This window comes from Haplochromis burtoni, unplaced genomic scaffold, assembly GCF_018398535.1.
Source record: "Haplochromis burtoni strain Fernald_Lab_line unplaced genomic scaffold, NCSU_Asbu1 Contig_321, whole genome shotgun sequence".
NCBI lineage: Eukaryota > Metazoa > Chordata > Actinopteri > Cichliformes > Cichlidae > Haplochromis > Haplochromis burtoni.
In genome coordinates this window covers 166695-180641 of record NW_024582682.1, presented here as the reverse complement: position 1 = coordinate 180641, position 13947 = coordinate 166695, and the positions used below count along the sequence as shown (strand labels likewise).

At 38.2% G+C, this 13947-nt stretch overlaps 2 protein-coding genes across 2 annotated transcripts; one reads left to right on the top strand and one right to left on the bottom strand.

The window, feature by feature from the left end:
* Positions 1–2086: 2086 nt before the first annotated feature.
* LOC102309684 (ladderlectin) lies at positions 2087–5507 on the top strand. Its single transcript, XM_005942133.3, has 8 exons — positions 2087–2621; positions 2715–2772; positions 2895–2924; positions 3528–3560; positions 3979–4070; positions 4324–4449; positions 4605–4704; positions 5174–5507. The coding sequence occupies exons 2-8, from the start codon at positions 2724–2726 to the stop codon at positions 5242–5244; spliced, it is 501 nt and encodes a 166-aa protein (XP_005942195.1). The 5' UTR covers positions 2087–2621; positions 2715–2723; the 3' UTR covers positions 5245–5507.
* A 5417-nt stretch (positions 5508–10924) lies between these two features.
* Positions 10925–13657, bottom strand: LOC102289858 (interferon-inducible GTPase 5). The gene is made up of 2 exons (XM_014340007.2): positions 12988–13657; positions 10925–12444 (listed from the first exon to the last, which is right to left on the bottom strand). The coding sequence occupies exons 1-2, from the start codon at positions 13532–13534 to the stop codon at positions 11873–11875; spliced, it is 1119 nt and encodes a 372-aa protein (XP_014195493.2). The 5' UTR covers positions 13535–13657; the 3' UTR covers positions 10925–11872.
* Between the last annotated feature and the right edge of the window lie 290 nt (positions 13658–13947).

The following is a 13947-nucleotide window of genomic DNA, read 5'->3' as shown; positions in this document are numbered from 1 at the left end:
TTTATTCATCTTTAGGCATGAAAACATGAATAAAAATACTTCTATCCTGATTGAGGTTGTCATAATTCATGCATGACAGGGTAACAATAATTACAATGAAACACGTCATACATCTGTGGTAACACTAAACGACCGGGTATGGAGTTACACATCAGTGTCCAATGTAGTGGTTTATGTTAAGTATACCATCAATACTGACACAAATACAAGCAAACAGCCTTCGAGTAGCCGTCCACTGTAGTGACCATTATGCGTGAAAGGGTTAAGACGTTTCTTTTCCCAATTGCTTAAATAAAATCAAATTCTGTGACACTTTATTACATTGATTTTCATTTAAACATGTCTAGACTTTAGAAAAATGCTCAGTCTGTGCTTTTGTTTCTGATTTGGACCTTTTACTCTGCTCTGATCATTTCATACCTTGTGATCTTCCTTTTCTTTAGTCAGAAAGGGCAGTATGGTGCACTGCATTTCCACACACACTCCAAACCGTTTGAGTTAAAATTAACCCTAAATCAGATCCAGAAAGCAATATTGAATGTTTTATTAATGTCACTATCTCTGGTACATGCTGTTAACAGTTAAAACTTTACTTTTAATACACAAACACCCTGTTTAAATTCCTGATTTACTGCAGAGGTGAGCAGCATCAGGAATTACGATACTCAAATAATGCTAGCCCTCAAGGACACGTATTTCTTTTTTAACTGTAATAGTGATAGGAAAGAATAATATCCAAGTCAGAATATGAGGAAATGGTGTGGTTTGTCTTGGTAACTATGTTGAGTAACAGAACAGCTGTAGTATTTAAGATGTAGTAGTGGTTCGTGTAGAGTTTTATGTTTTAATACGTAGAAGCAACCGTTCTGGATGCCTTTTCTACTACAATATCTACAAATGTCTGCTCTTTACACTCCATTAAATGGTACTTTTGTTGAATATGAGATTCATGTCATTAATTAATGTCATCATGCTTACTGAGAGTAAATTGATAAGTAAAAATACATTTTCGAGACAATGAAGTTTGCAAAAAGGTTTAGGGTGTCATTAACTGGCGACCACTATTAATGTTCAGTTCATCTCAGTTCAGTTTTGTTTACTTCAAGCACAATTTTTGCTACTGCACCAGAAAGAAGACGGCAGAGTCATTTCATGACTTATTTGTCATTAAATTAGTGGTGCAGATTTAAAAATTTACCTGAAATATAGCACAAGTGTAAACTGTTCCTATAGTGTGGAGACTGTGTCTGTTTTTATATATTTACTATCTCAACAGTGTCAAAAATGTTAACTAATTTAGGCTAGATCACTACAAATTGGTAGCTACTTTTAACTTTCTGAGCCACTTTTCTGCTGCCATTTTGCTTGTTGCCAGTCAAGGAGCTGAATTCTTCGAGTTTCTTAATGATTTCTATTCCTGTTCTGCTGGGATTTGGTTTCAAATAATGAAACCAAATCCCAGCAGAACAGTTAACATGATATTAACTGTTAATCTCATATTAACAGTTAAACAGTTAATATGAGATTATATTTTCATGTTATTGTCTAGTTGAATTTGTGTAAATCAGCTTGCCAAAAATTGTCCTTTAACCTCCTAGGACCTGGCGTCCACATATGTGGAGACCACATTTTGGGTTGTCTAGACCACATTACTAAATTTTGCTCTACAAGGGCCTGATATCCACTTACAAGGACATTATACTGCCACTGTTCTATCAAAATTTGAAACGAATGTCCTCATATGTGTATATCAGGCCCTCACAGAGCAAGATCAGGTAAAACAATAGTTCTTTGTTTTTACATTCATCAGGTCTCTTTATGGTTCCAATAAATCATCAACGGATTTCCTAACTGAAGTATTGCATCAGCAAGGACTTCAGTTAAATACAGTCATAAGGAAATAAGACGGTTTATTTATCTGGTTTTACTGCTTAAATGTCCGTAAACAGTGTTTCATAAATGAATCATTGTGCTTCAAGAAAACGTGATGTTTGAGTATCATGTCTAAACTTTAGCATTAACACTCAGACAAGTTTTAAAACTTTAAAGACAACTTTTAAATTTATACCACTGGCCTTGTGATTGCTCTGCTAATATTATTTGGCTAATGTTATTTTTTTATTTGGTAGTCAGTCCTGTTCATATGTCATAACTTGTGTATATTTTGAATATATCACAAGAACCGTCATTCATTGTTCTGTCCTTGTTTTCATTTACTTGCTTGTTTGAATCAAGTATTGTTACATGCCTATCATGTGAAAACTAACAGGTGGAAATACATTTTCAAGACCATGAAGTGTGTCATTTTTTGACAACCACTATTAATGTTCAATAGATTTCAGTTCACTGCTTTTGTATTGCACCAAGTCAAAACAACATGAGGTCATGTATCACAATACATGTGCCAGATACAATTTACACATCAATAACTTCCTGTTTACCAAACAGATCAGAGTTCAAGTACATACCTTTATGTGCACTCTGCAAATATCTTCCTGGCCTGCATACGCCCACAGGAACGTGACCTGATGTGACTCAGTTTACGTATATAAAGACCAGAGAAGTTCCCCGTCATTACTGCATCACTCAGCTGATACTTGAACAACATCTTTACCTGACAGGTAAGAATCCTACAGCAGAGCTTTTCATTCACTGACTTCATGCCTGTGCTCTTTCTGGATATTCATTGGCTGTTTTTGTTTATTTCATAACAGAGGATCAACATGAAGACTGTCCTGCTCCTCTCCGCTCTCCTCTATGCTGCACTGGCAGGTAATATTCAGCACACACAGACTCAAACAAACCTGCTCATCAGTCAATCAGCCAACCCTGAAGAAGTGATGGGAGACTCACTAATGCACCATTTTTACTGACTGTGTCATTTTTCTCTGCAGTTCCAGCTGAAGACAATCAGCAGACTTCAGGTGAGTGTTGAAAGTGTTTCTTTTAAGACGTACAAAGACAGTGAGAACAGAATCTAACACCAACACACGTGTGGTCAGTGTCCCCTTCGCTGTTGGCTTTTGTGTCATACTTAGCCTGCACTGTGACAGACAAGAGAACACACAATAAATAATCAAAACAGTCTGACTACAGTTCAACCAGCGTTTCAGCACCACAACCTTAGACTTCAATATGATCTCAAATTTCAAGTGTAGTATCTTCAGTACAGTTACAACTTGAATGTTGCTTTGAATTTCACTGTTACACAGTTTGAAGGTTAGCAATGTGCATCCTTAACCAACTCACACATATTTAACTTGGCCTCATTACAAGGCACATAAATGACCTGTATGCAATTTCAGTTTCTCATGAAGGCAGCTGAAAACATTCACAATAAATAAGGTGATGGTGCCTGACGTAGTCTTTGAAGTCACACGTGCTCATAGTCAGCTAACATATCTAGTTTAGAGTCAGTCACATTGTAAAGTGCTTCACATGTTGTGTGTAGGAACCAATGAGAATATTCTTAAAATGATATATATCTTCCTTTTTATCACTGATTGTGTTAATTTGTTTTTGTGCAGCCCAGGAGTTTGAAGGAGCAGCCAAACCTCAAGGTAAGACTCTTTCACTTCCCTTTTTGACCTTGTTTAGTTCACTGGTAAATAAGCTTTTAATTAACAGCAACAAATAGTCAAATCAAATTCAAACACCTCTCTCTGCAGGCCACAGTAGAGAAGTTTGGATATGTATGAATGTGTAAGCTTATTAAATATAGTGCCCATATTTTTGGCACCCCAACTAAGGATTGATTGGAAAGAATGCTGTGGTGAAACTGATGAGCAATAGGAATTTTACCTTTTGTCAAATGTCTTTACTTACTTACTTTACTTTAAATACATTTATTTTCTCTCCCATTAAAATGTCATTTTAATATGGTTTTTGAGGCTGTTAAACATGCTATAAAAGCATGATCAAAAGTAAAGAAACAAAAGTAGACACAATAATGAAGTATTCATCACTGTCTGCCTGCAGCTCGTTTTAGCTTCTGTCCAGATGGCTGGTTCAGCTATGGTCCTCGCTGCTTCAAGTTCATCAATAGTCCCAGGTCCTGGTTCTCTGCTGAGGTACTGTCATTGAGCTCAACTATACATTTACACCTGAACAATGAGATGTTCCATGGTTTTTGAATTAGCTGAGCAAATTTTTAGAAACACCCTTTCATGGAAATCATAGAAATGGCGGTCTCTGCTTCACCTGAACTAAAGCTTTGGTGATTGTATATATTTGTAGGACAGTCAGTCTCCCACATGACTCACAGAGCTTTAAGTTCACACTGCAGCTTAATGATACATCTCTTTATGTTCATCTATCCAATAGGAGTACTGCAATAGTCTGGGTGGCAATCTGGCCTCAGTTACCAACCTCAGAGAGTACAGCTTCCTCCAACAGATGACACAGACAGCGGGTCAGACTACTGCTTGGCTGGGAGGTTTCAGACTGCAGGTAGAGTTTTAGAAAAAAAGAAACACCACCTCAGTCAGTCCAGATCAAACTTTGGACCTGGTCGGAAGTGGGTCTAGACTTACACAGAATGGATATGAGAATAAATGAAGAGACTAAGTCAACACTCCCTCACACATATGTTCTTTGCATCTCAGAACCAGTGGCTTTGGATTGACCGTGAGGGTTTCTATTACACCAACTGGTACAGCCAGTCCTCTTCCAGCAGCTACCCTTGCCTCTTCCTACGATCCACCTGTGAGTAATATCAGCATCTGAAAATGTTATATTCTTTTCTTTTCTTACATAGAGCATTGCCTGTAGAGTTAACCTTGATATGTCAGTTCAGATCAAATTTGATACATGGCTTCTTTCAAGCTATGAGACTGACATACCCTGTGTTTAAATGTATGCCATTTTGTTAAATCTGATATACAGTGGGTCAGTAAAGTGTATTATTGTGCCCAAACACATAAGGGTTTGTTTACTGGGAATAACGGTGCAGAATTTGTCAGTCTGCTGCAGAGAATGCCAAACTGCTGGGGCACAGGGTAACTGCAGGTGGGGTGTTAATCTAGGTGAAATATTTCAACTTGGATGAAATGAATATATTTTTAAATAAGAATCAATAGGTGCTGACCTCTATTTAAATGCTGTTAATTGCTGATAAAAACCACTGCCTTGATTAATTTAGTGTTAATTTTGATTTGTTTCTTTCTTATTCCAGATGGTTGGGGTAACACTCTGTGTACTTCCAGTTATTCTTTCATCTGCTCTAAGAATTCATTTGGTTGTTAACATTTATGCTAAACATCTGAGGCCTGTGGGTGGACCACATTGTATTTTTTTTTCTGTTTAAAAGCATAAACTCTGTTGTATGTGTTAATGAATGGGAGATTTTTTTTAATTTCTAAAAATGTATTCTTCAAAGACTTAAATAATGAAGTGCTAGTAAATGTTAAACTTTGTTGGTCAGTGTAACAGTTTCTTTTTTATTATAAAGACAATGTGTAATTTCCTTTCTTGTACCTCTTGTAAGTCTCCTTAAAATTCTTTCACACCCAAATAACAATAAACAATACCAATACCAGAAATTAAAGGGGCAGTAAAGCCATACATCCCAAAATTAGATTTATGTGATTTGCTTCTGGTCTGTAATGCTCCTTATGAATCTAGGTTGTTTTGTGTGAGAGATTTGGTTAAATTAATAGATGAACACATGCATGCAAGTGCAGAAACACCATCAGGGATGTTCACTGATAACAGGAAAGAGGATCTGGGTTGAAATACCCAGGCAGGCAGGAACTGTTTAGGAGGTTTATTTAAAGTCTAAAATACAGAGGAAACACAAATGACCATGAACCAGAGCAGAAATCCAGAACAACAGCTAGGCAGCATGACATTGGTGTGCATAAAAGACAATCAGATTATAAGATGGTAATTCATTTCAGTTTTCAAGTTTATCTACTTTGTGCAAAATCACATTAACAAAAACAAAATGAAACCTTTGGAGTGGTCTAGTCAAAGTCCTGACCTGAATTCGTTTAAGATGCTGTGGCATGAACTTATGAAAGCGATTCATGCTCAAAAACCCCCCAAAGACACGTGGGCCAAAATTACTCCAAATGTTTTTCCAATGTGATATCTGTCCTATCAGCATTTTGATTACAGCACATTTTTTGGCCTGTGAAAATTGAATCATTGCGCAATAAAATAATTGTTAAAAAAACAAAACAAATAACAACAACAAAAAAGAAAACAAACCCCCCCAAAAAACAGAAATGTGCAGTCACTCTAAGAACATCTTTTAGCACCCCTACTAGGTCAAGAATTGTTTATGGTAAAATGGTAAATGGCCTGCATTTGTATAGCGCTTTTCTAGTCCTTAAGGACCCCAAAGCGCTTTACACTACATTCAGTCATCCACCCATTCACACACACATTCACACACTGGCGATAGCAAGCTACATTGTAGCCACAGCTGCCCTGGGGCGCACTGACAGAGGCGAGGCTGCCGGACACTGGCGCCACCGGGCCCTCTGACCCAGTGGCGCCTGAGTAAATGTCATAATCCTGGGTCTCTGACCCAGTTTTTTTGAGTTCTGTAAAATTTATGGTTGTTTGAGTATTGTATTTTCCATGAACTTTTGAGTTTTCATCATAGGCTATATTTAGGTCCTTGAATTTTCTGTTTATTTTATCTCCCCTGTGTTCCTTAATGTGTTCCTTAAAGTTTTTCTAGTAGAGATCACAGTCAGACACTAGTAGGGGTGAGGTACCATGCAAAGCAATCCCAACTCTCTAGTACCACAGGCCCTTTGCCCCTCAATCCAGTCAGAATAGCCTGATATGACAGTCTCACATATTAGAACTTTCCACTCTTGGAATGTTGGGTTTGTGGGCAATGTCTCAGTATAATTCTGGCTGCAGAGAGAAACCTGACTGTGCACCATTTTTGCAGTGGTGGAATTACTGTTTTATCTCGTAGAAGACCTAAACATAGGGACAGTGGCTTAGTCTTACTCATTTCTCTTGGAGCTTTATATTCTATGCCAAAATGGCTTAACATTGGCACATTCCAATATGAAATGTGTTACACCCCTGAAAACAGGGGGAAAAGACTCACAAGAGTGATTATGACTTGCGTCTCTCATGCAGTCGTTTATTGCAGTGAGGAGAACGCGCGAAAGCCCCCTAGTGGAGAATAGAGACACTACTAATCGATCCCAGAAAAGGCTTACTAGCCGATCAGAGATGTATAGATTGTAGTTCTCTTAAGTAACATGAAAGCCATTAATATAACATGAAAAATAATAAACTCTTAACCATTTTCTTACCACATTTACATTATTTTCGTCCTTATATCAACAGATATGAATTAGTATTAACTGAACAGTTTTATATGCAGTAGTCCTTCAACCTGTCACAAATACAGAAAGGTGGCAGTTTCCTTTTCACATTTACAACAGACATTTTTATTTATAAATCCTGTTCTAAAAAGCCTGCATGATGTCCATGATGTTATGTCTAATATGTCTGTTACTTTTACCATTATCAGCCAAGATATATTCCCAGGTATCTATTTCACAATTCTATTTCTCTCTACTAGATAATTCTTAGATTGTCACATGTGCTGGTGGTCATGTGAATTGAGTTACCTTGTGATTAGATGGGGTCGGGTTAACTACTGAATTATCTGCTTTGTTTGGCTGAAATTTTTCTATGCAATGTCTAATCTGCAAATAGTTCCAGAAGTCACCCCTATCTCATAGGTTGTACTCTTGAACTAACTCAACAAAAGATTTAAGAATACCATCTTTACAGAAGTCACTAATTGTATGAATTCCATTACCAAGAGTTCTTTTTCAAAATAATATTTGTTTCTCTATTTTTAATTCTGGGCTATACCAAAGTGACGCATATTGCTGTTTGTAATCGGAGAGTTTGTACATTTTGTAGCTTTTGCCCAAACCTCCTGAGAGTGTTCAGTAATTGTGTCTCTTTACCACTGGATTGTTGTGATGACATCTGTATAGGGTGAAAGGGTGTGACAAGAATCTTTTCTATGGTGGCCCACTTTAGGCTTCCTCCCTGCCCAGAGAAATTCTTTAATGAGATTGTGGTATTGTTTTAGTATACAATCAGGTATGCTGTGTAATGGATACATAGTTAATCTTTAGGGATATCATTATTTTTTTTAAGATTTACTTTGCCACGGATCAGATTTTACTTCCCTCGCTTGAGGGGTCCCGAAAAGCGCTATATAAATGCAATCCATTATTATTATTATTTAGATCTCTGTACAGAAGAGCGCAGTCTTGGGACTCTCGTAGAGGACCCGAGCTTGGAGGACTGACCGCCCGCAGGGGCGAGCGGTCCTAGGTATGTAATACCTGGCAGGTAATGTCCCAGGTATTTAAGCCCTAGTGGGAGTTGTCCCTTAAGAGGGTTGCTGACCCACTGTTGATTATGTGTCTTATCACAAGGTGTGAAAAAAGGAGTAGTTCATTTTCGATAGAAGTTTGGGGTTAAACCATTGCGAAACCTTGCCTCACCCTATCATATGATCCATTGAGATCATTTGACACAAAATGTGAGTGGGGGTTTTGGGACCTGGGAAGGATCTCAAAACTGCATTGAAGGTGGCAGAAAGCTGTTGTCAAAGCCTCTGTTTGAGGATGGTCGTTCAGAGCGTAAGGGACAACCCCCGCTAGGATTTCAATCCCCGGGACTCTCCACCGTTTGGTTTTCGAACTGAAGAAGCTTCTCAGCTGAGAAGTGAAATGTCTTCAAGCATCTTAAAGAAGTCCAGTTGTTTTCTTTCCAAGCTTCTCTTATCTAACCAGAATATTGATGCTTGTCTCCACAGTGTTAAATTTGTGTCACGTTCAGTGTGTGGAATAAGGAGAGAAAGGACCCAAACGCAGGACTCGCCAGCTGCTTTAGAATATGCACAGTGTTTAATGACTGAACTAAGAGGACTGCACTTGACTGAATGAACAGGAAACACACATGAGGAGTTGACGACAATGAAACAAGGAACTGGGAGAAACTGAGGGCTTAAATAGACAGGCTAATGAGGATATACACCTGGGGTAAATATAACTAATGAAATAGAGGAAGTAGATGTCACGAAGTACAAGGTGGACTCACGCGCTGGACTCTGGGGATGATGCACACAAGAGAATTTATTAAAGAACAATGTCCAACGAGTGTATATACACAGATGCGGGGCAGTGCTATGTACAAAAGGTGAGGGGGGCAGGGCTCCGGGGAAAATCCAGGGGAACACGCTCGTCTCTCTCCACACAATCCAAACACGAATCCACTCGCACACCAGGGAAACAGTCCAGGGAATCTGTACACAAAGAAACGCTTGTTAGATTCTAAACACACACTGCACGGGAAAATACTTGCTGGGACGCTCGACTTTCACTGACGCGATTCTCACAACAATCCAGCGAAGAACAGCCGTTGCTTCCTGTAATACCATCCACATGTGGATGGTATTACACATCATGTGTTCCTCTGTCATTACACATGTGTTCCTCTGTGTAAAGTCTGGGTTTCTCAGTCTGTGTCTTTGCATGTGTCAGTCCCTGTTTTATTTTGAAGGTCAGTGTCTCAGGTTATTGTATTCTGTTTTACTTCCCTCAGTCTCGTCAGCTCTGATTTCCCCCAGCTGTGTCTCCCTCCTGTCTCCCAGTCCCTGATTGCCCTGTGTGTATTTAAGCCCTGTATTTTCTACTGTTCGTTGTTGGTTCGTCTGTGTGGTTCCCGTGCATCTCCGTTCGTATCTTAAGGTTTCAGATATATTTTATGCTTAGATTTCCCTGTTTAGGTTTTGTCAGTTCTGTTCTCGCCACCCTCGCCTTCTGTTGTATGTCATCCTCCTCAATAAAGCTCACTCACATCAGCAGTGTCTGCATCTTGGGTCCTTCAATAATTCCCACACGGCTTGCATCGCAAACCGTGACAGTTTCAAATAGATTGTTTGTCATTTTAATTGAATTTTTTATTTTTTTTTTATTTTGCATGTGTTCTGTTGCTGCCTGTGTTTAATTGTATAATTTTTGTAACCGTGCTGCTGCCTATCTTGACCAGATATCCTTTGAAAAAGAGGTTTCCAATCTCAATGGGATCTTCCTGGTTGAATAAAAAAACACTGAAGAATGGCTCTAAGAGTTTCACTGTTGACAGTTTCAGATCTATGGTGTGCCTTTTCTCTCCAACGATGTGAATAAAATCAGCATTAGCTCAGAGTAGGTTAGTTAAGTATAATTCAAGTTATTATAATCATTTTGCTTTATTATTATTTTTTATTCTGGTTTGCTAAACTGCTTTAATAAAATATCCTGCTATTAAGGTCTAAATTGTGAACATTCAGTCTTTAACTTAATAGTATTAGTTGTAGTGTAAATAGCTCTTAGATGTTACTCCAGCATTTTACTCCAGCAAGTCTCTTGGGGCTGACTGTCCAGGCCACTAAAATGAACCCTGTAATTAACAGCTAAACTGGTAAATGATCTAGAAGGGAACAGGTGTGGCTGTAGCTCAGGTGGTAGAGCAGGTCATCTACTGATCGGAAGGTTGGTGGTTCGATTCCCGGCTTCCCCTAGTCTGCATGCCAAATATCCTTGGGCAAGATACTAACCCGAAATTGCTCTCCGATGCATTCATCGGAGTATGTATGTGTGTGAATGTCAGTTGTGCTTGTGCGAATGGGTGTGAATGGGTGAATGCACAAGTTGTGTAAAGCGCTTTGAGTGCTCAGAAGAGTGGAAAAGCGCTATATAAGAACTAGTCCATTTACCATTTACATAAACTGCACCTGCTCTCAGGACCACCATTTCCATATCAGAGGCAGGAAAGACACCTGGCTTGCCTTGCAGCAGTTTGAGCTGGGCCCACATTGGTTCCTGTATAGGGGTGCTGGCTCTGCAGGGTGACAAATTTCTAACAGTGAAAAATGACTTAAATCATTTTCTGAACAAGCTCTTAAAGTCATTCAGTTTAGTTTTCAGTTGTTATAGATTTGTATTATCCACATGCATTCTGACAAATTGAGAAATTGGTGTGGGGACTTTTGTGTTTTACTTTTAACCCAATCATGATGAAGCTCAGTGTTTAGGTGCTCACCAGTGTTTCTAATATTTTGTCTACTACACATATACACAGACTAGAATAACTCACCCGGTGTTATAATGTGTTGTTTGGAATCTGTTTTTTAAGGGTCATAAATAATGCTAATGCTGCACTTTATTAATAATAAGAGAATGATGGTGATAAACAGAGTTCATAACTGTATTATTATTGTTGTAGCTCCTCACTGCGACCACTGGAGGGCAGTGAACACAATATACAGTCAACACAAACACCACAGAGCAGTTTCTGTTCCACACACCTCTGCTTATCACATGACATCATACATTCTGCATAACTCAGTATTTATTATGGTGGAAGATACGGCATGGTGATATAATATAGCAAAACCAATTTCATTATTTGATCTGATTTGCACAAAATGTTGACATTAAAAATTAACCAAATAATTAAAAAGCATCACAGCATCAATCCAGTAGCTCTTCTCCACAGTACACAGTTTATGAAAAATAAGATCACACTTGTTTCTGTATTAATGTGATGAGGGGAAAACAGTTACTATGTTGTTTCTGCTCTGATGAGAGGAAATGAGTCTTGCTGAGGCATCTGATACACAGATCAGCTGTACCAGGATGCTTACTGTTCACTGAAATGAGTCAAATTGAAATCAGTGAATGATTCTGTAATTGTTTAAAAAAAAATCAAAGCTTGTTTGCACACTGCAGCTTAAAATGTAACTAGTAGCTACTTTACTTTATAGTAATCACACTGATATGTTCACACCCAGAGCTCTGTTAAACACCCTCTGAGCATCATCAGAAAGCTAGATGAGGAAATAACTCAGAGTGAAGTAGGTTGTTGTAAAAGAGATACCCATTGATGCTGCAGTTACAAATAGGAAAGAATTTCTGGATACTTTCCCTGCTTCCATTAATGCAGCTTTACCTTGAACTGAGATAAACGTTTTCTTGAAGAACTCTGCAGGTATTTTAGCCAGTTCTGACTTGATGACAGCACACAAATCATCATATGACACACCTGAGCTGGCAGCACGTTTCTCCAGAGACTGCTTATCAAGACCAAACCCAGTTACATAATCTGTGACAACTGAAAGCATCATGCTGTCATCAACATTAACAGACAGCTCAGGAACTGGAACAGCTGCTACAGCTGCTACAGCTGCAGACAGAGAGTAGTATTTTATTCTGGACTGAAAAGCTTCTTTCTTCTTGTTGATGATCTCCTGGTTGATGTTGGACATGGCACGCAGCAGACTCTTGTGTGCAGGAAGTTCTCTCTCTAAAGTCTGTTGTAATTTAGAGAATTCATAAATGTGAGGCTCAAAGCTGGACACCAGGAAGACCTGTGGAGACTCAAAACCTTCTTTCTGAAGACCTGTGTTATAAAAGATAAAAAACAAAAAAGGCTCAGAGTTTAACTTTACTAACTTAATAAACAAAGAATGATGTTCACACTTGTTTGCACTGAGGTATAAAGAAGAGAGAATGAAAATAAAAATTTATTTAAACAAATACAAGGTAAGACAGAGTTCTGTGAAGGTTCTCAGTCATCCAGGTCATGGTACTCTTAGGAGCTTGGTAAGAAAAGGGTATGGACTTCTTTAGGTTTCTTGAAGATGTTTCATCTGAGAAGCTTTTTCAGGGCAAATTGATGGAGAGTCCCAGATTGTTATGCCTTATTGGAAATGTCCCTAAGAGGGTCGCTGACCCACTAATTTAGAGAATTCATAATAGTGAGGCTCTAAGCTGCACACCAGGACAACATGTGAAGACTTGGTGTCTACATCTGAGTCCTGTTTTACAGAAAATACATGTTAACATGAGGGGGAAAAAAATGAAACTAAGTTCTGAATATTTTTAAATAGTAAATTCACAAAGTGATGTTACTTTGGTAAAAATGATTAGATAAGAAACTCACCTTGAACAGAGTCGTCTCTGATTTTTCTAAGAGTCTCCTCTTTACTGAAGTCTTTCTTTCTTTCCTCATCACGTATGTTGTTGTCAATCTTTGAGCGAACAAAGTATAACTTTTTCTTCATCTTCTGAATCTCCTTTGCAAGTTTCACGTCATTTTCTCTGAAGCGATCAGCTGAGACGATGATGAAGACGTCAAAGTTCTCAAATCCAACAAGCTCCAGGTACTTCTTAGCTGGAAACTTGGTGGTGCCGATTCCAGGAAGATCCCATAAAGTAACATTGGGATAGTTTGGATGGAGGTACTCTGTGACCTCTGAGGTGGTTTCTGTAACACCAGTGGGTGCAGCGCCTTCATCTTCATCACCAATGCTCTTTATGCCTCTTAAGGCACTAACAAAGGTGGATTTACCAGATTTAGATTCTCCTGTGATGGCGATTTTTAGTGGAATATTATCTGGTTCTTTTAAATATCTTTGAATCTTTTCTACTGCTGCAGCAGTGTCATTGTTCATCAGATCATTTTTAACTGAAGCAAGTACAGCCTCCATGTGGACCCTTAAATAAAAGAAAAAGCAGTTAGAATCACTGCACTCTCATCTCTGAATACAGATGATATCATAAATCCTTCATCACCATATAATCTTGAAAGTTTCTTCGTCTTTGTTTCCAGCTGCTCTGTCACATTTTCAGACTCACAGGCAAAGAAAGTATCAAACAAATCAAACATGACACTCTGAATTTAAACAGCTGATCTTTGATTTCTTCCAGAAACTGATCAGTGGAGCAGAAACTCAGTCCTAACTCAGACTTTACAAAATTAAATACGCCTTTATGTTTCATTAACATATTAAAATTGGAATTAATTCATTATTTAAATTTATTTAATGAATTAAATGCTCATTCATTTCATTTAAAACATTTAAATTATTTATTTCCAATGTTATTTAATGAATTTAATTAT

Coding starts and splice junctions, on each gene's coding strand:
- LOC102289858 (XM_014340007.2), bottom strand. CDS start 13,534: ATGGAGGCTGTACTTGCTTCAGTTAAAAATGATCTGATGAACAATGAC. Junction 12,445..12,987: donor CAGAGACGACTCTGTTCAAG/GTGAGTTTCTTA, acceptor TTTATAACACAG/GTCTTCAGAAAGAAGGTTTT.
- LOC102309684 (XM_005942133.3), top strand. CDS start 2,724: ATGAAGACTGTCCTGCTCCTCTCCGCTCTCCTCTATGCTGCACTGGCA. Junction 4,450..4,604: donor TGGGAGGTTTCAGACTGCAG/GTAGAGTTTTAG, acceptor TTTGCATCTCAG/AACCAGTGGCTTTGGATTGA. Junction 4,705..5,173: donor CCTCTTCCTACGATCCACCT/GTGAGTAATATC, acceptor TTCTTATTCCAG/ATGGTTGGGGTAACACTCTG.